The sequence below is a fragment of the Enoplosus armatus genome, chromosome 10 (genome assembly GCF_043641665.1).
Source record: "Enoplosus armatus isolate fEnoArm2 chromosome 10, fEnoArm2.hap1, whole genome shotgun sequence".
Classification (NCBI taxonomy): Eukaryota; Metazoa; Chordata; class Actinopteri; order Centrarchiformes; family Enoplosidae; genus Enoplosus; species Enoplosus armatus.
Window position 1 is genome coordinate 21,026,320 of NC_092189.1, and position 23,913 is coordinate 21,050,232.

Consider the following 23,913-nt stretch of genomic DNA (forward strand, 5'->3'; position numbering starts at 1 on the left):
ATGCACTTGGCTTTGTTACCAAGCAACAAAGTAGAGTCATGGTTCAGTGAGTGATATAAACCCTTGTGTTGTATTTGGACAGAGACCAGTTGTGTCTCACAGATATGCTATTGTTGCTTCACTGACACGGGCTCTACAAACTTCCATTGGCCCGCAGTCAGTTATTTATGTTGGCAGTGAACTGGGCGATTGTCTGATGCAGAGAATGACAGACAGGGTGACTGACAGAGAGTGACACTCAAAGAAGCACACAACCAGTGGTACAGACAAGCAATCTATTAACACACACTTGAACTGTTCATCATCATCCACTTAATAAAATACAAGCCTTCCTTCATTATCAAAATGCCTTAAATATGCACAAAAGCTCCAGAGCAGCTCCTAAATGGACCTCGAGGTGAGATTGTTTTATCAGCAGCTGTTTCCAAGGTCAAGACTGAACTTTGAGCCTCAACTTTCAACTCCTTAAAGAGCTCAGAAAAATGGGAATTTGATCACCAACAATTGACAACTGGGAAAACTCCATCTGTGTAATATTGTACATGGTCACTCACAAATATAACGTCAAATGTAATCACCTTTAAAGGCTGGCTTTCAATCATTTAGTTACCACGCCACATATAGACCCTTTAAAAAAGAACAGTGACTCTCCTATCAAAGATTTCTTCAAATGGTGGCTTTTGTGCTTACAAGCCAAATTGAAAGAAATACACATAGGCACACACACACACACACACACACACACACACACACACATTGAGCTGTAAGGTAACACTGAAGCTTTGAGCCTTACTTGGCGGTGGGACGAGTCGACGTGTCCTGCAGGTCTCCAGGGTCAAACAGCTGTGAGCCTTTCAGTCCCAACTCCTCACAGCCGCGCAGAAACACACTGAGGTTGTCCTGCACAGAACACACACAGTTTCATCAGGATAAATACGATGCTGGCAGAAGGCAAAGCGAGGTCAGGTCCTCCAACTCCAACTGCACAAGGTCTTAACTCAAACACAACCACGACACACACACACTATTTGATTCACTTTAAATCCTACATTTATTGCAGAGCAATGCACTACTATACTACAGCAAATAAGAGTGAAGTCTGGCTCATTAAGCATGGTACACACTGTTACTTCAAACATAGGCACACACATGTGAGCTGAAGAATGACCTCTCCACCTCTCTTAACCCTATCCTCAACATAAACCTATGGACAAACAAATAGTCCAAAAATGTGCACATTCTTCAGGTGTAAAATTAAAATGGGTCCTCACAAAGATAGAAGTACAAGAACACGCATACACTCTTTGACACACACACACACACACACACACACACACCTCTGAACAACTCTTTCAAGGTCTCTCGGTCTGGCAAACACACAAGCAAACACATGTTGGCCAGAGATGTAGAAGTATTAACTGATTTAAAGAGGATGAATTTTTCTCTTTTGCCTGCATGCAAACATGCAAACGCAAACACACACACACACACACGCACAAAAACAAGGATACCTGCTCGACAGAAATGTGACACCATCAGGTTTAGTGGCCGGCTTTCGCACGCCTCTCCTCTCTCAGATTACCCCAACTTTCACTCTTCCTTCAAGTGTCTCCTGCTTCCTTCTTATCTCTCCTCCTTCACCTGCTTTTCCTCGATCATTCCTTCCTTCTCTTCTTCTCTACCTTTTACTCTCTCCCCATCTTCTCAGTCTTCCTCCCTCTCTCTTCTCTCAGACAAACTCTTTGTTGGACGCAACCTGAGCCGAGCTCTCCTCTCCTGTTCCCAGGTTCTCTCTTTGTTTCTATGTCTCTCTATCCTTCAGAGGGCCACAGCCAAAGCCCTTCCCTCCCTCTCTCTCTCTCTCTCTCTCACTCTCTGGGTGTCACCATTTCCTCTCCACCCTGATTGTCCCAAGCACTCTCTCTCTCTCTATATCTCTCTCACACACCAAAACACAAACACAATGCGCTTATATTCACATACAATATGCACACATTTAGATAAAATGCAGTTTTAAATATACATAATTTCAAGCACTCAGACGCACAAAATTAAGACTTATTTATATGTACACACTAGCTGGTGTAAGATCACATGCATGGCTACAAACACATAAACACACACACACTTGGAAACACTTGTTCTCACGATCCTTTCCCATTTGTAGCAAAACACCCCCTCCAAACCCACCCTGCAGTTTCCTGTGTTTTTGGGACATCGCCATCTCTGCACTCCTGGTGAGGCAACCCCACCCGCCCATACACTCACAAAACCAGTAACACACGCACACACGCACAAGCACACACGCACACACACACACACACACACACAACCATCTCTTTGAGTGAAGACACAGCAATCCCTTCTTTTGACAGTTTTACTCCAGGGAGGACACACCTGCAGTCAGATTAACTGGGTCTCTCTCTCTCTTTCTCTCTCTCTCACACACTCACACACATATTTGACTTCAAAATAAAGTTCTTTCAGTCAAGTTGCATCTAATTAAGATCTGTGTTGGCTCTATTAAAGATCTGTGTTGGCTCTATTGAATAACAATTTCCAGATATTAGAAATTAGTTATCACTTGAAACAATAAGGGGACTCCCTTAGGGTGGGGGCGGCCTGTAACAGGGACCAAACTTTTTGTGCTGAGAATCCAAGTAAACAGATCCAAATACAACCCAAATATCCCCACTGGATATGATTCTGTATTAAAGTTTAACAACTGGGAGGATCTTTTATTTGTTAGAAATACAGAAAGTACATCAACAGAGAATATTTTCTTGTGCACTCACTCGTGCAAACACTTGGACACAAACTTTTCTGACAGGAAACCCAGTGTGTTTAAATCCTAAAGAGCTGGAACATTATATTTGCTCAATAACTGTGTCCATGAACAAGCATACTTAATCTATGCTTGCTTAAACTGGAGTTGCTGGTGAACTGGGGAAGACAGCAGAAGCCTTGGACAGTTCTCAGCTTTTGATGCGTGTGCTCAGTTAACCTTCCCCTTTTGAGTGTTTAATCCATTAATGTCTCAAATTGTATGAATGTTCTGGTTGGTTATAAATAGCAAAGCAAGAAATATGACTGACTCAATAAGTAATAATTACATTCTTAAACATTAAAGCACTTTCAAACAAGGGCTACATTCAGAGAAGGACATTTTTCTCCATTTCTCCATCACACAGTGTGGAATCACAAACATTGAAATAAACAACAAGCCAACAGACGATTAAACAGGTTCATTTAGTAGCAACTTGCGTAATGGCAAACAGGATAATTCAGTGGGAGTTTGGAGCGTGTGCGTGAGCGTGTGCGTGTGTGTGCGTGTGTGTGTGTGTGTGTGTGTGTGTGTGTGCGCGCGCATGTGTATGTGTGTGTGCCTTAAGAAGTGAGAATAACTTTGTGGTGATTTGCAGGTCACTGCCACAGGAAACTGGGCGTCTACCGCAAAGAAATGACTGACAGCTGAATGTGTTTGCAGAGGGATTGGGAGGTAGGATGGTGACTCCACACAAAGCCCCTGTCCACTCTGCTCCAAAAGAAAAATGAAGTCATAATAAATTTGGGCAAAACTTATGCCACGGGATGAAAATACCAACATTGGTCAATTAAGTAACACATACAACAAAAGCAGCAAAGAAGAACAATCATCAAGGGCCATCTAAACGGCATTTACAACCAAATCTAAAGAGTTAAAAATGAAGGATTATTTGGAATCAGCAGTAGACAAATGTTTATAAATATAAATTAGCAGAAGGTAAACCCCAACTGTCTGAGAGCCACATATTCCAAGTTCCAATATTACTTGCTGTGCACATGATTATGATTAGTATTGTTTGTGTGTGTGTGTGTGTGTGTGTGTGTGTGTGTGTGTGTGTGTGTGTGTGTATTGACATGTGTATGAGCGTGTGTGAGAAAGAAGCTCAGGTTCCTTTGAACACAACCCTCACTGTAATCAGTATTGTACCACCACGATTAGACCACCGAGGTTTCTCAGGGAAGAGGCTCAGTGCTCACGCCCTGATTTTGGTCCTTGACAGAATCCAGAGGAAAGCTGCCCAGGATGAGGAAACAAGCTTCTTGGATGTCAGTAAGATATGTTCCCGATTCTCTTTCTCCCTGCGAAGGATAAATGACCAGAACAAGGTGAAGGTGAGAGCTCAACCCTGCTGCACTGCGCCTCAAATGATCCACTAACTAACATGCATTTCTGGTACCAAGAATGAAGCATGACTGACATGACATTTGTAGTTTATGTTATAAACTTCGAAAAGCTCTCACTGCACCAAGGGTAGTTGAATTATCTCAAGTTACAAACAAGGCATACAGTCCCTCAAATGAATATGAAAATTGAACAGTCTCAAGAGCTGTTTTTACATGTGCGTCACTAAAAAGAAACACAAATGCCTGTTTGCTCTAAACATGATGTCTGGAACACGTTTTTAAACATGTGAATTACTACCATTCAACTCGCAGGGCGATCTCCACTGCGTGTCTGTTTACACACCGTAAAACAGGAGCATACCAGTCGGCTCAGAGACGGCTGGGAACAGAGCACGAAACAACCAACCTGTTCAGGCGAACACTGAGCCATACAGGCCGAGCTGCCACAGCACTGAGGTAGCTGCTCTAATTACAAAACAGCCAAACCTCCTCAGAGACTCATTTTCCCATTAGTCCCCAAACAGGAAGAGGAAGGGGGAGCGGCCTGTGTTTTATTACGATAGGCCAGATAACAGCAGACCCCTTGTTTATGCGTTTCTCACCTCTTTAATCACAGCCAAGAAAAATCCCTGCAAAGCCGCAGAAAGCCAAGAGACAGACTTATGAAACGGTCGAATTGTTAGACTGCAATAAAACCAGCAGGTGGAATGTTTCTTTTACCTGTTATATGTTGTCCTCAAACCACTGATGTAAACATGTTGTCTTCAGTGGATGATTCATGTTCCCCTTAAGGCCTGCTAGTAATGGTCATGTAATGTTTTTCGTCCCTTAACTGCATTGCTCAATGAGGGGAGTTGTTTTTAATAATGTCATCGTTACAAGCATCAATCACTGTTGTTTGAGATACCATTCAAAGTTGTGACACAAACTAACAAACAGTTTAACAATCACACAATCTTTTAAATATCATCCACAACAACAAACAACGCAAAATATGGTACTGATTGAGCATCGATTCAAAATGACTACAAAGTTGAATCAATGCTCATTCACACACGGTGCTATTTGTTTTTGGGTTTGTGCAATATATTGCATTTTATGACATACAATTGTTATTGTGTCCGCCTGCAGTTGATATCATCGAGTGAAATTTTGAAGTGAAGCTGCTAATGCAAACCCAATTTTCTCATTTGATTTTCGCTGTTTTGATTGACAACTTAACTAAACACTCCATTAAACAACTTGTGAAGGTCAATAGTTTTCACAATATATTGTTGCTAGGCTATGACAACTGTTAAAAAGCCTTTGAAACACTAAAAAGACGTGGCTGTCAACCAGTGCAGATGAAGCTGTTGAAGTCCGTTAGGCCACAAATAGAGAAAAATGACAGACTATAATGAAGAAAGCAGGGTAATACAACTACATGAAGAAAGGAAGAAAAGACCGCAAACACCAAACAAAACCAAGAGCAAAGGTGCAACAGAAACTGAATATTAATGCACCGACACATAGTTAAAACATTACCAAGAGCACAGACGCTGTTGGGTTTAAAAGCTCTAACAGGATAATAAATTGTTATTCTAGCAGTGATTGTATGGTGGAAAAAAAGGCCTGTAAAGAATGTGGCTGCGTAATTATCTGCCCCTTGTAAAAAGCCAGAGAAGGCTCATTGGCAGCCATTAGTGACGCCATGAGATAAGAAAAGCCATTTCAGCCCAACTCAGACTTCCTGGTCTGATCTGTCATGCTTTGATCCAAATAATAGCCAGCTCCCCTTACACTTCCCCAAAGTACTAGAACTTCTGTCCTAATCACCTGAACCCCTCTTGTATACCATCATCACGCTATAACCTCTGTCTGTAATTACCGGGTCTTGATTTTTTATTTCAGTACTGTGATCTGACACTGATCTGTTCACATCAACAGATTAACCAAGTATTTTTTACATGGACAGTCTTTAAGACAGCAGGAATGCAAAAGAGAGCAAGTTAGGAAGGAAAGAGAAATGGGAGTACATTTCGTGTGAGCTCCAATGCGATCAACTTTCAGTGTGCCTCTGTTTACATGTCGGTCCTGGTCCTGAAAGGTCACTTCATCCAGATCAAGGTCTTAAGATGTCATGAAAGGCCTTCAGTGTATTGCACTGTACAGTGCTCAGGTCTACTGAAATTCACAGACTCTCATTCAAAGCAGGAGTCTTGAAATAAAACCACTGACAACAATGCACATTATTCAGTTCAGGTTTTGGGATCTGGAAGAAATTTCTTCCTGCTCAGATGAAAAAATACTTGATGGTTTAAGTGAATAAAACTCCTGCAGATATTTCATGATGTTGTTGTGATCAAGAGCTTCTAACAGAAAAACTGTAAGAAACTAAACTGTCTTACTGTACAGTAAGTGAGCCATGAAGGTCTCAGTGTCAGACACCTTGGCTGTGAGGACTGAAACTCAGATCTTCCAGCTGCAGCTATCTGTAATCAAACCCTGATAACATGCCTGGAAGTGTATAATGTAAAGTCTGTCAAAGCCACTACATCTACATGTCACATGATTAATATCAGTGTTTGTCTGCAGTTGTTGCCTTAGGTGATATTGTAGTTTAGCAATAGTATCCAGAATCTGCTTCCTACGTCACACCAACAAAAAAGAAATAAATTACCTGCAACTTGAAACTTACAAATTCTTTCTCACATTCTTGGCACTCATTTTTGGATACTAATAATAAATTGAAATGAAAAAATCTAGCAAATGTCACACACCAAAAACATAAATACACCAGCAATGCCAAAGTTATATGACGATGTACTTCATATGAGGCACATAGCGTATGACCATGCTGCTAATCTTTACGTCAACTTTCTGCTTTGGAAGGCTGCACAGGTTTCAAAGTCACAAGGCATGTGGCTGCCATACAGTACTATCCCTATGATAGCATTATGCCATGTCATGTATAAAGTTCTGAACTTTATTCAAGGGGAAATGACAAGAGGTTACAACAGGTTTTTAACATTAAACAGCACTGAATAAAACTGTCTAAAGCATCCCTGGAGAGGGAGACAGACACTGGAAAAAAAGAAAGGGGAGGAAGAGACGCAGACATAAAGCAATGTGACAAGTGAGGAAAAGCAAAAGATAGTGTGGGAAAAAATATTGTCTTAAGTTTTGGTGGAAATGTGTGTGAAGGTATAAAGGATGAGTGAGGGTAGAGGACTCACCAGGCCAGCTATGGGTGTTGGAAGTCTGTTAATTTTCTTCACCAGGCCAGGTTTAATAGAGCTCAGCAACCTAACATAAAGACACACAGGGAAGAGGACATCACAAGCTGAATTAAAAACAAAACCAAAACAAAATGCAGAGTCATGCCTTTAAAACGTGTCTTCATGACAAGTAGAGATGAATATTTCATATGATGCAACACAAAGTAAATTCAATCCCAGCTCAAGCAGAGTGGAAAAGCAAGAAAGACACATTTTTGAAGGTCCCACAGTGGCGCCTGGAAGTTTTATGGCAAGACAGATCCTAAATCAGAGTTGAGAATCAGTGCTTCTCCTTCCACCTCCCGGGAGCTGTTAACTAGTTCCAGTAAAGTTCATATCACAGTGACCTACACACGTGAAGAGGTATGTCCTCCTGCTGTCATCGCTCAACACACACACACACACACACACACACACACACACACACACACACACACACACACACACACACACACACACACACAGGAAAACAAGTTACAGTATATTCCTGCAACATCAGGCAGCTTGTCAGTCATGAACGAGCAGTTTCAGAGGTCTCGCCCCTCCCTTTCTGTTTGTCTCCAGTTTCATCTTTTGTGTGCGTTTTCATCAGAGGAAGCACTGTAATGATTCTGCCCCGTAAAAGGAAAAACCCACCCTTGGATACTCTTACAGTATGGGATATCAGCGGTCCTGTGATGTTGATGGCATTCCAGCAGGTATTTTGGGATGAAATGCTGTAATTTACCTTGAACCCTTTCCCTCAGCCGGCCTCATCTACTTCAACTTCAGTTAGAGATTTCCTTCTGTACTGTATGTTTCCCAGAATAACTTCCAACAACCCCAAGAGAAGGGTGTTCTCAGTGCTGCATGCAATATGTGTAGGAGGGGAGAGTGAGCAATGGACACAGTGAAGACAATACTTCCACTCTTAAAAACCTGCCTGGAATGAGAATAATGTTGCAGTCTGCAACCCCCCCCCCCCCGCCAAAACCATTTCATCATCTCCTCTAAGATGGATTTCTCCCTACATTATTGTTGAGCCTGTGATGGAAATAATTCAAACATAAAGACCTGATTTTCGCCAGTTATGTGCAGGAATATGTGGCCCATTTGTGTCCACTGAAAAATCTCAAAGTTCAAACTTACATCATTAAGAGGAAGTGGGACAGACTAAAGAGTGAGAGTGCTTTCCTGAACTTTAAAACACAGACACAATCAAAACAAACACAGTACAAACAACATAAATACATCATCTCATGAGTGTGTACAGGGACAAACACATTTCCTGACGCCTCGTTTATCAGGAAAAAAAAGGAAGAGGTTGGAGGTTCGCTTGTGGAATTAGTGAGATTCAAAACAAGTTGTAAACAGGAAGTCCGACCTGCTCTCTCCTCTGCTGCTTGGATACCAGTTACTTGAGTAAATGCTTACGTAGTGTGAGGAAAAGGGGATGTAACGTTGATGGTGAAATCACTTGAGTAACCTTAATGTTTGTAGACTGGCAGTTCTAATGATCAAACTTGTGATTCTTGGACAAATGTGTCAGCGAACTCTTTAAATATACGGTTTAAATGTCCCTGAGTCATCTGTTGCCATTTGCTTACTGTGAATCTGTCAGTCTGGATGAGATCATCAGCTAAGTGATGTCTCTTCATATCTACATAAATTCATCTCCCTGAGATAAAGTGTGTTAATAATGTTTCCTAATGGTGTGAATCACATATTCGTAAAGCCACAATATGCCCTGACCTTCAGGGCCTGTACCTCTAGATGTTTCCTGATATTCCAGAAATTCCAAAACCAGTGGGGAGACTGTTAAATTGGAAGTGATGTCTGTATTCACAATAAAGATGGTGTAAACATTGGGCTTGTGTAACTGAACTTGGCAGAAAGGAATGTGAAAGCAAGGGAAAGTGCAAGTGTCTGTGTGTGTTTTCAGTCTCATTTTAGCACCTCGACTCATTATGAGCCAATGTTCAAGTGTCACACTGGAGGACAATTTAACAGGACGGCAGTCTCTGTGATCACTGGACCAGTGTTGTAACAAATCTGTCTGACTGCTAATGTTCTTCCTATTAATTCTGAGGGACATGTGGTTATTCTAGACTGACATAATGGTGTTTGGGTTTTTTTTCTAATAAACTGTCAGGAAGCTATAATTCTGAAACAAACAGATGCAGTGTGTTCAAATGGACCGTATCTGTAAATGTAATAAAAGAAAATTTGTGAGCGCTCCCTTGACCTTTTTGTGAACATTATGATTCTGTCCCTTGTACTCCTACTCTAGGGACTGGAGCTTTCTTTACTGTTGCACCCATTTTAAAACACTATGAAACACAATATCATCTCAGTGCCTCATATAAAATAAAAACAGAGTCAAATATTTCAGTCACTTAGGCAACAGTAAGAAAGCACAGTTTTCTTCAGGAAGAGAAGAGCAACAAAGATAAAAGCCTAACAGACAGCTAGTGGATAATTTAATTATTAAAGACTGTCAGATAAAAAAGAAAATTTAGTCAGAACTTACTCGCATAGCAGTATCCCATTCTCCAAACCTGCTCTGAAATCCTTGTCACCAAAGCATCTCCCTGTCACAGCCTACAAAGAGAACAAAAGGAGTGAGTTAGCAAAATATAACACGATGGCTTCAGAGAAAAACACAACATCAAATAATCAAGTCAGCCTCTGAATCTGAAGCTTAGACATACAAACTCCACTTGGAAACAAAGAAACAAGCCCAACAACCTTTATCAACACTCCTTTCACGTCTTTCCTTCACAGTAAATCCTGGGAATGGTATGGAGAGGTGCACAAAGAGCTGCCGGCCGTATATCAAGTCCCTCTCTGGTTAACAGTGCTAAACACTAACAAGCTTGACATAAGCCGCAATCATCCCGACCAAATGGCTCTGGCAGGCTAATATGTTGTGACAGGGGATTTATTGGGTAATAGTTGCTCAGACCCTCTGAGGAGGAGAAGCTGCCTGTTTGCATGTATTTGCATGACTACAGTGCATCATCGAGCATGCATGCTCAAATAGTGCAACACATAAAAATACTTCTTATTTGTTGAAAGTAATTTAAGTGCACAAAACCCTGGAGCAGCAAACATGTACATGTGTAAGGTTCAGTTGAATCCAAATTGTTTGTTTTCTACTTCGGGAGTTCAACCTTCACCTTTATTTATGCGAGTGAACAGGGCATCTCATAAATACATTTGTTCCACATGAACACACACAAACATCAAGTGCAAACATTAACACCAACAGTGAAATAATTGCCTCCCACTCCAGAATATCTGCTGTTGCAGGACATTTAGGACCAGACCTACTTAAAATCAATTTATTCTCACAAACACTGGCAGGGATTTGGCCATAACAAAAAGGGGGAGCCCTTTGGACTGCTGGTTTGGAAGCCAAAACAATTACAAGATTAGATTTCCTGAGACTTTCTTTTACATTTATTTGCACAGCTGTGGAAAAAAAGTGTAGAGAGTGGATGTAGAGTGTCTGGCCCAGCTGAGTGTTTCTGTCAGCTTCTTGGCTCGTCGGGGAGCCTGGACGTGTTACAAAAGAAATGGACTGCTGTATGTCAGCGAGTAGGCCGACAGTAGGCCGACAGTAGGCCTCATTTCTGCTGCTGGGGGTCGCAGTGAGGCATCATGTTTGGTGCTCTGGAGTTAGACAGACGGGCAGATAAAGATAGACAAACAGAGAAAAGAAAGTAGCACAGCTATTCCCTGTATGCTGACATTTAGCTATTCACTGCCACTATTCCCTACTGCGGCTGCACTTGAACAGGGCATTGTGTGCCTGGTGTTGACAGCATAAAAGTGATGAGGGAGGCCTAAATGTCTGCCTCACTGTACAAACACATGATCCACAAAAGCCACTTTCTATGTTTACAGTTTGTGGACCTGCTCTGGAGGAGGACATAGTATTATTTGTTGAAGTAAACATTATTGGGCAGAGTAAACCATTGAGTTATTCTTTTTACCCCATTTATTCCTGCATACATGACCTCTGAAGGTCAGCAGGGTACCCAACTACAATGAGGGTAACAAATTCTGCCTAACAGCACCTCTAAAGCTCACCAATTAACATGATAAAACCAGGTTGTTTAATCCATATAAAAAAACAATTGTAATAACAACAATTTGTGGTTTTACAGTCTTCATGAGCTACGTTAAGCTTCATATATATACCGTACAGATGTAGCATCAATCTTCTCATCGAACTTTAGGCAACAAAGAAAAGTAGTGTATTTCCCAAAATGTCTGTTATAAACTGTTATTTTAACATCTAAAGGCTAGTAGAGCTGGTGTAGTTAAAACAGACAACATAATGTTGCCTAATGTTAACAGAGAGAGCAGAAGGATACGTGGTAATTATGTTCCGCCTCTCTTACCTTGTGCCCTTTCCACTGGGCTTCAAGTTACTTAGCCAGAAAAACTTCTTTCCAGATCTGCCACCAAAAAAAGTTTGTGAAACAAAGTGTTCTACACACAAAAATGACATTTCAAGATCTAACATTACACAATAACATTCTGTAGTCTTGTACACGAGGGAATAACATCCCCAGGTGTTCACTTTAAACGTATAGAAACCCCAGGTTTAGAGCATTAGAGAATAGCATCCCTGGTTTTGTTCATAAGATGGTAACATTTCATAGTCTGATCACAGTTAAGATTCAGTGACCTAGATACTTTTATATCTGCAGCTTAAAAAATCTGCAGCCGAGTAGATGACCTTGATTTAGGAGCTCCTCAATAAATGTGTCACATGAATATTTGTACTCTGCTTGCTAAAGATGAATCACCTTTTACTGCTTTGACATGTAGCGTCTGTCCCTTACCATACAGTAAATATGGTCAGGTTTTGGTTTCTACCTTACAAAGGGAAACGTGCTGGTTGTTACAGGGGTTGAACCTGTGTGCTTTGAGTTACAGTCTCTCTTATAACTAGGTCAGCTCTTCACTAACCTTGTCAATGAGTATGAGAGCACGGGAGATTATAGTGTCAACCCACCTTCACATGGAGAGATTACAGTGTCACCACCTTTACAAAGATTTGTCTACTGTTTGAGGTTAGCAAGTGCAGGAAAACAGGAAAGGACAGACAGAAATGACACTTGCGATTACTATTATTAAAGTGAAAACTCTGGAAAATGTACTCATGTAGATAGGGTCATAATTCCCCTACATGTAGTATTGTACAAGGTTTCAACTGCAAACACAGAAACTGCTCATATTCATAATGTCATAAAGGACAGAAAAGACAAAACTTATTAAAATCTGTGTATGTATTTGATACGCAATAAATCCCAAAAATAATTTCATGGGCCTCTGGTGGGCCCAAACCTCCAGATGGAAACCAGTGTCTTAAAAAGGTTAGGTCAATTAATATTCTGTCCTTTGGGGTTCACGCACATTAACATCAATTACATATTTCTCTTCTGACAGGGTCTGAACTGTAGAAAATGGCAGGGATTCTGTTTTTCTCATTTTGTTCTGCTCAGTTTGGCAGTGACTGCAGAGCTGCTAAGGACAGTGATTCATGTACATCTGTTACTCCCATAAGTGTCATCCTGAGCTGAAGTGCACATGAAATTCTGACTGACCAGAGGGAACACTTAGTTAGAGTAGTAACTACGTTTTCTATGAACAAATGTTGCGTGTAAGGGTAACACACATGCCATACCTGGCCGAACTAGACTGTAATAAAATTTGACCAGACTCTCCAGCACTCACTATTACCTTATGATCAGGCGGCTGATTGGCTGGTGGGCTTTGTATCTTGGTAGAGAGCATTAACTTCCTGACTAATAAAACACCTACTGAGTTACAGCAGGAAGCTTCATCTACAGTAACATTGCTATAAAAGTTGAAGTGGCAAGGGAGTGTTGTTTATCGTAGGTTAACGGTACGGTGGACAGAAAAACATAAATGTAATTTGACGTGCCATTAAACAGTGAATCAGAAAACACCATCAGCATCAGATCTAATGAAGGAAGTAATAAAATACCCACAGAAGACCACCCAGACTAATGTATTACTATTTTCTGGTCACAAAACCAAATAATCAGATAGAACATTAGGATAAGAAAGATAAGGGGGGCGTCTTATGGGCTACTCCTATAAAAAGGTGTCTTTTATACTTACTACTACCACTTGCCTTCCCTCCCTATAGCCTATGCTTTAGCTACCGCATAAAGCAGATCATCTGATTATAAAAAATATTACTAGTCATAGTGTTGCAACTGCAGAATATACGAGACTGAAGTGACATTTGCAGGTACGTTTACATGCTATCTAATTAGCCATCTAGCGTGCAAACTGATGTTAGCTGTGAATGTTTGCTTTGTTCCCGTGAATGTTTGTTTGGTCGCTCGTGCAACAAGCCGAGGCGCAGGACGAGACGTGTGTTCATGTTTGTAACAAGGACACTTTAGCAGGAAAGCCAAGCTATGATAGAAAACTGACATTACTTCTTCATGCAAGATTTAATTGGCTGTATCGAAGTAATGTCTCCAAGTGATTTACAGAACACATATATATGCTGTAGCTAAAAAAAAATTATAGACCATTTACTTTCAGTGGAAAGTCAAACAAACACATCAATAGGAAAGATGCATCCTAAAAATGCTGGAAACTTCTGGGACTGAATAGTGTTTTCAAACCACCACAGGGTCATACGAGGGAATTCAATTAAAAAGAGGAATGTGTCGCCTCTGTTGTTTTCGGTGGAATGTTGCCTGCATTGTTTCACAAACAATCAAACGATGCCGGTTGGCTTTTTCTCCTCCTTTTCACTTCCTTCCCCTTGGAAAACCCTTCATGTCCAGACCGAAGTCATGCTCATGGGTTCACATCCAAAGCGGCCATCACTATCACTTTGGTATCCACAGAGAAAGGAAGTCTCTGTTGGTTTAGAAATGCATGAATGAACTTCGCGTTTGCCAAATCCCTGAGGGAGCAGCAGTGTGTGACTATTTTTTGCTTTGATGAATTATAGAATAGAAATAAAGTTATAGCATGAAAACTCCCAGAGACATCGCTTTCATGTTGTGAGAGTTGAAACATCAGTGTGATGAGAGGAGACTCCTCTACAGTCAAATCATGTCAGGAGGGGACCACAAACCAAAGACAATTTACTGAAATAATATCACCAAGAAAAATACAATTTTTAGAACAGGATACAGATGAAAAATTGGTACTGTGCATATTTAGTCAACACAACAGCCAAATCAAGAGTTTTCTGTCAAACAGCGATCACGTCCACAACTGTGTAGCAGTGCATATCCCTGTCTGAACTAGCTTACTGCAATCCCTCCACCCTGAGGGCCATCCAATGAAAACAGATCTAATGCAGCACGGCAGTAATCTCAGAGGCCCTGGACGGCTACCTGTCCCAAATTAACGACCAATAATTTAAGGTTTGAGACAGGCTGGTTTCCGTGACTTGGGGAAGTAAAACACTACTTACTTCAAGGCCCTGAGGCGAAGTGTGATCAGCCTGTTAAAGAGTTGACAGCTGTTAGCTCAAGGGCTGGTGAACGTAAACAGAGACATGTGCTCCCGAAGCCTCATGCCTGCTTTATAGTCACACGCCTGCTTTGTAGTCAAAAGAATTCTACTTTACAGGATGTTGTCTTAAGTGTGTTGCATAATCTTGACTGAATCACAACACTATGTGTCCAAGTTGAAAACACGTCTTCTGGCCTTCAGCCAATAATCTTGTTAATTCAATTTGGAGAGAACGCTTAATCTGTAAATGCTTCTGGTTAACAGTACAAAAACAACAGCGTGCAACCTGGCCATTAACTAATACCAACTTTATGACCTGAGCAGGGGGAATAGAAACAAACAATACTGCTGACGCATGATTTGTGTAGTCTAGTGTCTTCTTCAAGCAAGACACTAAACAATAAAACCACTCGATTTGTTCAGTATTGCAGAACCTAAATCGTCTGTTTCATGAAAAAGCAAAAACACTGCTCTGGCACAGACACACTGAGTCAACCGCCAAGTTTTTTTTATTGTCAGAAAAAAAGATAAAAAATCTTGCCTTTAGGCTTCAGGAAAAATAGGATTTGATGAAAAAACACAAACAGTATTGAAATTGGTAACATCTGACTCTTCATATAAGGGGGCCCTCTGGCTGGGGGTCCCCTCAACTCATGGAGCTTCAACAAGTTCAGCCAAAGGTCAGGAGTGGTATCTGCCTGCAGTCAATCATTTGGACCTTTTCACAAGCTGCCACCACTGCCACCACTGCAGGGATCCCCTGTTGTGACTATGGCCTGTGTGCTCTGTGCTCAGTGTTTTGGGATGTTGTGGGTGGACTCAGGGGGGTGGGACATGGGAGATGATGATCTGACATAGTATTTAAACTAGTCTGATTCTTATATTTAATTGTTTTCTCCATAAAACAGAAGATTTAGTATTGAGGCAACAGTTGGCATGAGGAACAGGGACACCATGGTCCTTTCAGTCAAGTCAAGCCACATAAAATTAGAGTTGAATGATTAGTTGGTTAATAAATTAGTCAATCCACAGAAAGTTAACTGGCAATGCTTTGACTGATTAATTGTTGAAGTTGTTTTTTAAGCAAAAATTCCAAACAGTTTCTGGTTCCAGCTTCTCAAATGTGAGGATTTTGTCTAATTTATGTCTCTGAAAATTCAGTTAATTAATCTTTGGGCTTTGTACTGTTGGTTGTGCCAAACAATGCATTTGAAGGAGCCGCCTTGTGCTCTGTGATGACCATTTTTTCACAACTTTTTACATTGTAAATATATATATATATATATATATATATATATATATATATATATATATATATATATATATATATATATATATATGTTATTTTCAATCTCGCTAAAGTGGTCTTGAGCAACACAATTGAGCGACAAGAAAGATTATAGATGTACTATAAAATATGATTAAATACAACACATATCATTAGGGATGTGCCACAATTTATACTGTAAAAAAGTGAGAAAAAAGCTGTTCCAAACTCTCCCTTTCAGAGGTGCTTAAGGCATCTGGGGCCAATGTGGGCCTGGAAAACAGAATAGCTTGTATATCTTTTTCCTTGTTGCCTAATTTTAGCGTGCATCATGAGGTTTCCCTGAATTGGCAGAGGTTTTATAAGATTTGGGCTAATGTTGGATCATGCTTCTAAAGCCCACATGGCAGATCACCACAATCAGTTGCAGATCCAACCGTTCACCATGTCAGACTGCTCTGCCAGCAGATACAGACAAGTATTTACTGTAGTAAGGGAGGGGAGAGGAGACAAGAACATTGACACAGTCTAGAGCCAAATACAAATGAACTCTGACTGCGTTTGTGTCTGTTAAGGAAATATCACCAAAGATTCATGGACATGGACCCTCATTGGGCCACACACATGAAAAGCATTCACTCAGTCACCCACGCGCCAACAAACACATCAGCTCAGACATTTGATGTCAGCATGTGTTTACAAGAGTCTGACTGTAAACATCCCAGTTTTTCTTTTTGGCGGGAGTGGAGACAGACAGCTCTGAGGAAGCAGCAGAGGTTTTAAATCAATTCAGTCAAGCCGAAACTGCGACGAAGTCTCTGCACAGGCCAGAGACAATGAACAAGAGAGTATTATGAAACAGGGATCATCACATGTAATGACAGTTAATAGAGCATAATTGGCATGGTATTATACAGCGAAATCAGCACTGGACCACAACAGTCCAATCTCAGAAACGGACCACGGCTTCTGATTTGACGACAGCAGACTATTTAGGCTCAATCTGTTGTGATAGATGAGTATGTTTCATACATGTGGTCTTTCAAGATGTTTACATTACAAGTGTCAGTCTGTCAGAAATAAGGACCAAACATTCATTTAAAAAGCTTTCAGATACAAAATCATCACGTACATTTCTGACCGAAAGACAACATGTGAAAAATTATGCGTTGGGACAGAATGTTATGCAAGACCTTTGTACTGGATTACCACAAGTTTACCATTCACATGTGCCAACCACTCGCCGTGGGCAGCAGCAATGAATTATGTTGATTTGTAGCCACGGAGAGCACAATAAAGCGGAGAGGAAGACATAAATAAGTGTGCTGTTCCAGAGTGGAGAAAAATCACTCCGAGCCAGATCAGTTAAATGGGAGTGTGTGGGATTATGAAACATTACATTGTTTGTAGAAACAACATTTAAAGTCAACACTACTGGGTTTATACTGTAAACAAGTTTTATGGCAGCTTACAATATACTGAGGTCTATGTTATGACACCTTTTGAGAAATGTGAACAGGGCAACAGCTCAGCTCCTTATCAAACTCACCGTTTTTCATGTATTTAAAACACACACACACTTTCTACTGTTTTCTCATTTTAGTCAGAAAAGCACAAATGTTCCCAGGCACATGGTGAATCCTGTGAGAGTCATCTGGCGTGGGAAACCTTACACAACCCCTGATTACTCATGTATTGCTCCTACTCAGCAAGACGCACTGGTTTCATCTGATCAGAAGCTACACTATATTTACATGTTAGACTGTAGCTGTCAGCTGACACTCACTGGGAGCAGCTTATACTGTATTCAATCATTATAGAAAAGGCAGGTAGTTATGTTTTTTTTTTTACCAAAGGGCACGTCAATATGACACCAAGTAGGTGACAGACTGATAGACAGGTGCTGGGATTAAACCAGTTACAGGACAGTTTCACTATAAGAGACTTCATCAGTAAACGGCCTAAATTTTAAATGCCACAGGCACCCCAAAGTTTAGACCTTTCCCTTTTCACTATTACATTCATATTATATAATATGTAGAACAGAAGAAGTGGACAAAGTGAACATTTAAATACAACCGCAATAAGCAAAGCAGACTCACCAGCAAAGTCACAAACATTTGAAATAATTAAAAATCATGTTTATTCACATGCTAAATTAGAAACAGGAAAATAACAGCACCCCAGGGACTACTGATCTGTCAGCTACACCCGCCTGCAGGAACACATCTCCCTGTGGAGGAGCTGTTTTCAATGTCACACCTTCGTCTCTGGAGACTGGCCCACTGTCTGTCAAGAGCTCTGAATAACTGTCCATCTGTTTGTGTTCACACTGTGAATCTGGAGACCACCTGGAAGTTTGGTCCGTTATGTGGATGAATTCTCTAACTCAAACCTTTATTTAATGGTTGAAAAACATGTCACTATTTGAGCACAGAGAGCAAATATAAAAATAGAAAGTTAATATAGGCTAGACAGGATAGACAGAATAACAACTGTACACAAAATATTCTATAAAAAACTCAAACAAACACTGCAAACACGAGTACTAAGGTGGGTCTATAGTTCCACTTTGGAAAATGTAATTAATATTTGATGTGTTGTCATGATTTTCAAAGCCTTTCCCCATGGCACAATTCATTATTCTGCAGTGATAGCCACCAGTACACCTGCATCTGGACACAGATGATGTGATCCCTTTGAGCTGTTCTGTCAAATGTTGCTTTGAAACCCACATATCAAAGTGCTAGTTGCAAAACCCCATTTAAAAAGGCGACAGATGCAGCTCATCATGCAGCAAAATATGACACCACTTTGCAGAGGGGTTTTCAGCTGCGATTACGTTACCTCAATGTTAAAGTCTTGTGCTGTTTACATTATTTAATAAACCCTCTGGACATTTGCAAGTCATCAATGGAAAACGGTGTTGTTCTTGTCAGAATTGCAATTAATAATCTTCTAAGTGTAATCTAAGTGTTTATAACCTAAACGTAACCAAGTCAATTGACTTGAGGATTTAGTTTCAAGCTAACATTACTGAAACAATCAGAATATAAAACAGTGATTGTATCCGCTCTACACTATGGCTCTCTCTGACATGTACCCATGTTGTAAAGAACATTTTCAACCTCAAATTAAGACCCCTCTTTCCCAGCTAACAGTATAAGCAGATTTTTCTTTTCAGTCAACAGTTACCCACACATGCAGAAGCTGTCATATTCAGCTAAACACTCTGCGACCGTAATACCCAAAGAAAAGAGTGCGAAAAGTTTTCCAGACTTGGCTAAGCTTTTGCTTCTCCCTTCAACGTCAATATTGCTTACATATATATAATATATATATATAATATATGCTTCAATGAGACACAAGGTCAAAGGTCAAATTACAACTCTGCTTGCCTCTTTGTATTCTCAGTAAGAGAGTGTACCCTAGCGAACAAGCTACTGCTAATTTGCTAGTGAAACATGTCATCCAAGTATGTTGTGAATCACCTTTAAAATGTCCTCATACAGGTGCATTCCTACCCTTTCCAGCATCAATCAAACTTTAAATACAGTGTTAGTGGATGCCAAGGACAGTTTAACACATGATGTCAATTGGGAACCATGCAAGCAGTGCTGTCAGAAGAAAAATCTTTGTCCACTGTCAGTCAATGGAAAGCAAACTACATTCTTAAAAAGGTACAGTGAGTAACATTTTAACAGGTGACTACCCTCTTAAAAGGAAAATTAAGACTGGTATTAAAAATATTGGCATCCTCTACACACATCTACATTTCATTAAGGTACCAGAGCTAAACAAGCAAAGCTGCTGTTCTTCTGAACAATTTGATTTTGAGAATTATTTAATATCAATACCCATAAATTATGTAATGCAATATATAAAATACGTATGCAAAATTCATTTTAAGTACCAAAGTTCCTTTGGGACTCCAACGAGGACAAAACTGTTGTTCTTTGTTATGTATCAGTGGTTCTCAATGGACTTCAGAACAGCCTTTGACCCTTGTTAGATTTCTAGGTTTGGCTACGGAAGCAGCTCTTGTTCTTCGCTTCCTTTCACATGAAAGATGAAAAGTTGAATGGCCTTACGCCAACGTTCACATAAACTCATCGTTTGAAGAAGCTCGAAACTAAACAAAAGGTCAACTTTCAAATGTCTCCAGAATGAAGCACTGCCGTTTCATGTCAAGCTGAATGTTTTTGTCTGCATACACTCCTGTTGAACATCCTCACTTTAAAGAAAATACAGATACAGTATTACAGTATTACGCTAAGGCAACAGCTAAGATTTCAAGGACATATCTCTCCAGGTGGAAAAATGACAGCTCCATAGATATATGAACATGTATTATGTAACACTGTGGACAATGGGAACAATTGTTTTTTGAGTAAAGCCAGGAAGTAAAGTACAGACTGAAGATTTTTTACTAGTGTTGCTGTTTGCAACGCTCATGGAGAAGACATTTGAGCTGAGAGATTTCCGACACCAGGAGAGCAGTGACTGATCCCTGAATAGCTCCCAGACAACAGGGAAGTGATCAATACACTGTGATGTTGACATGGTAAAGAGAACATCATAACACACCACAAATCTTATGGTAGGTATAAACCTGATATCTTTGTTGACTAAATAACGTTTTATTAACATGCGTTTTATGCTTCTGGCAGTTGTCACATCCTGGAAACATGAATCTCTTCTAAGGAAAACACTGCCACCCTTCTGCAGTGATTAGCGGCTCTGATTGAGTTCATCCTCTGGGCTCCTCTGGACCAGCCTTTGTGTTAACAGACAGGTTTCTTCTATTGTCAATAAGTCCATTATACTACAGAGGTGGTTCATGATTTATATGCTCTGAAGAACTATTTTTAGAAATGTCTTGCCCTGTCTTAAAACATGTTATTTCTTTAAAATAACAGGACTACAAACCAAAATAGTTTATATTCATAAGATGTTGCTGAAATTATTCCAACAAATTCAAACTTAACCCACAGCATAAGACGTTTTCTTTACCATTGAGTCTATCACATTGTGGCAGTGATTATTACTCAATGAGGCTAAAACAGCTTAGCAAGTGTGCCACACACTCCCACACTGGAGCCATTCACATGCCAGACTTGCCCAGTGCTATTGTACATTCAGTTCTGAATAAGAACGGGTGGGTTGCCGGGAGCACCAAAGTAGCAGAAATGTTTTAACCCTCTAAAACTTAAAAAATGAAATGTAGTTTCTAACTTTGCTAACCAGCCTTAGACTATGACCATGTAACATACAGTGCTCTTTGCATTCAAACCATAAACCTGGCATCCAGGCGGAGTAGACTGCTTGCTTACAAACTTGTTTTCCTAAGAGCTTTAACAGTCTGAATTCCGACGCCCGGTTCCCTTCTTTATGCCTCCCGTTCCCCTCGACTCTTGATAAGCCCCTCTGATTAAACAAACCAAATTTCCTGCAACTAAAATGGCCTAACCCTAAGCTAAATGTTAGTATTCCAGCCAGTCCATCCCATTTCCACCCTGATTAGATGATGGAACAATGTTTGGGTTGTGGATTAACCCCACTCCTGGCCCCCATTGGCACTAGTCTCTTCCACCCCATTCCCTCCCGCATTTTTCTCCCCCATTCTCTTTCAGGCTTGAGCCCAGATGAGGCGAAAGGAAGGAGTATTTGGCCTAAGGATGGCTTGGCAGTTGTCAGGGATAAAGGAGAGGGAAGGGGACCTGTGCTGAAAAGGATGAAGGAAACTCTGACTAAGGTCACATGTGAAATAAGGTGTGGGGTGAGAGGCAGGTTGAAGTTGATTACCTCGTCCTGTTTTAGCTGCAAGGTGATGCTGACAGCTGTGACTTGCCTGCCAAGTCTTTTACGATTTCATAAATCTGCATCTGAGTGTGTGTATGAAGAGGAGTGGGGTTGAAACAGTAGCAGTCAATTAATTTCATTCATAAGCCAATACAATAATGGATCCAAAGATGAGCGTGTGGATACAATGACCATGAAATTTACAGGCGCCATGGCAGTTAAGTTTTGAAATCTATAAAAGTAATCATATTATAGCCAATGCTGACACAACGGAGTAATTACTTATGAATAGTACATGTGATTCAGCAGTTGCCTTTCTACAAAGCACCTTACAGATAAGTGAGGACATACATTTTTAAGACAAAGCTTAGAGCTACATTGTGAACATTTCATTCCAGATCAGCACCAATCTTAAATGAGTCTTGGAAAGACTTTTCTTTGCCAAATGCAATATGCACGGTTTGAAATGTGTCACTAAGGCCACTTTCTGACTGACAGTATCCCTGCCTAAAGAAACGCAGCGCCCTCATTCATTTGAATGGAGGCAGTCCGGCGGGGCAGAGGGGGTGCCAACACAGGGGTCCCCAGCAAAAGAACGCAGTGTGAGAAGTATTACCTTTTTGTCTTAAAGACCTAATCTTTTCAGATATAATTTCAGATATATTCTTAAATTAGTATGTTTTTCAAATGATCACAATTGAAAATGTAACCTATTTTACTGCTGTGTTTACAACCATCACTGTATCGGCCCACATTAATAACTTTATTAGTAATTTACTTGTTGTTTACCTGCATTAGAAGCCTGACAATGGTGGTGGTATGACTATTTTGTATACTGTACATCTGAATTGATAACCCTCTTCTCTCTCTCAGCAGAACTAATCTGCCACCAGGTAAAAAAGCTGCAGAGAAAAAAGTGGGGTGGAAGGAAAACTGTCTAATATCACCAACAATGTCCCTTTAGTTGACCAGGGAGACCATTTGGGCGGGACAGGGACACACAGGGCTTTCATTGTGTTGCCCCACACTGGCTTCAGGTCATGTGTGTGAGGGGGAATGAACCTTCAAACCCCTCTACTCAGTACACACTCCAGGGTACCCTGAACTCCCCTCAGTGGCACAAATGCCCCCTCTTCAATTTAGCCATTACCCTGGGTGTGCAGTTACAAATCCCCATTCTACTAACCTAGATCACTTCACACGCATTTTCATTTCAGTGAAATTAGATACAGGAAGTGAAAGTGTCAATGAGTTCACGAAAGACCACTGCAGAAAGCTTAAAAAGAAAAAAGAGGAAACATATTTTTCTCTTCCATGAAATATGAAATGTGACGGGCAGGTTAGAAATTCGGGAAGTGAACAAGTTGGGGTTCAGTTGATCAAACACAGAAGGACAAGTGGCTCATGATGGAGAACTACTGTCATTTGCATGGATCAAAGATGTGACCTTCAGTTACAAGACAGCCCATACAGCTAAGGCCTCTGGGTATGTCTACACAGACGTAAAACATCCGAACTCTGGTGGTTTCCGATTTTACATAATAACCAACCCATGCAGAGCACAGCAATATCTTACCTCACCATACATTCCATACCTACCATTTTAGTGACAACCCCCCACAGCTCTGCAAGATCAGAAACAAAGAGCCTTGGTGTCAACACTAGCTCTCTGAGCTAAGCTTCCTAAGCAGCGGGGCTTTTCCAGGGGCCTCCACTAGTCTCCAATATCCTGCCTGCTACAGTCTCCATGAGGCTGAGGGCAACATGCAGCCAGTGGCTACACTGGGAGCCACAGTCAGACAGACAGGCAGATGCCCTGGCCTTGACCTGCTGGGATGGACATCTTGACGCCAGTGTTAGAGCCACCAGGTTTTAAAAGCGTGCTTTTATTGAGGAAGGGGGCAGATTTAA

At 40.7% G+C, this 23,913-nt stretch overlaps 1 protein-coding gene across 1 annotated transcript in view; it reads right to left on the bottom strand.

Annotated features, from left to right (window-relative positions):
* LOC139291045 (LIM and calponin homology domains-containing protein 1-like) overlaps window positions 1–23,913 on the bottom strand; it is an 80,827-nt gene that overhangs the window by 39,249 nt on the left and 17,665 nt on the right. The window contains exons 2-4 of the mRNA XM_070912943.1: window positions 9,937–10,007; window positions 7,386–7,455; window positions 794–900 (exon numbers count right to left, since the gene is read on the bottom strand). Of these exons, the coding sequence (XP_070769044.1) occupies window positions 794–900; window positions 7,386–7,455; window positions 9,937–10,007 (248 nt within the window). The remainder of the gene's footprint in view (window positions 1–793; window positions 901–7,385; window positions 7,456–9,936; window positions 10,008–23,913) is intronic.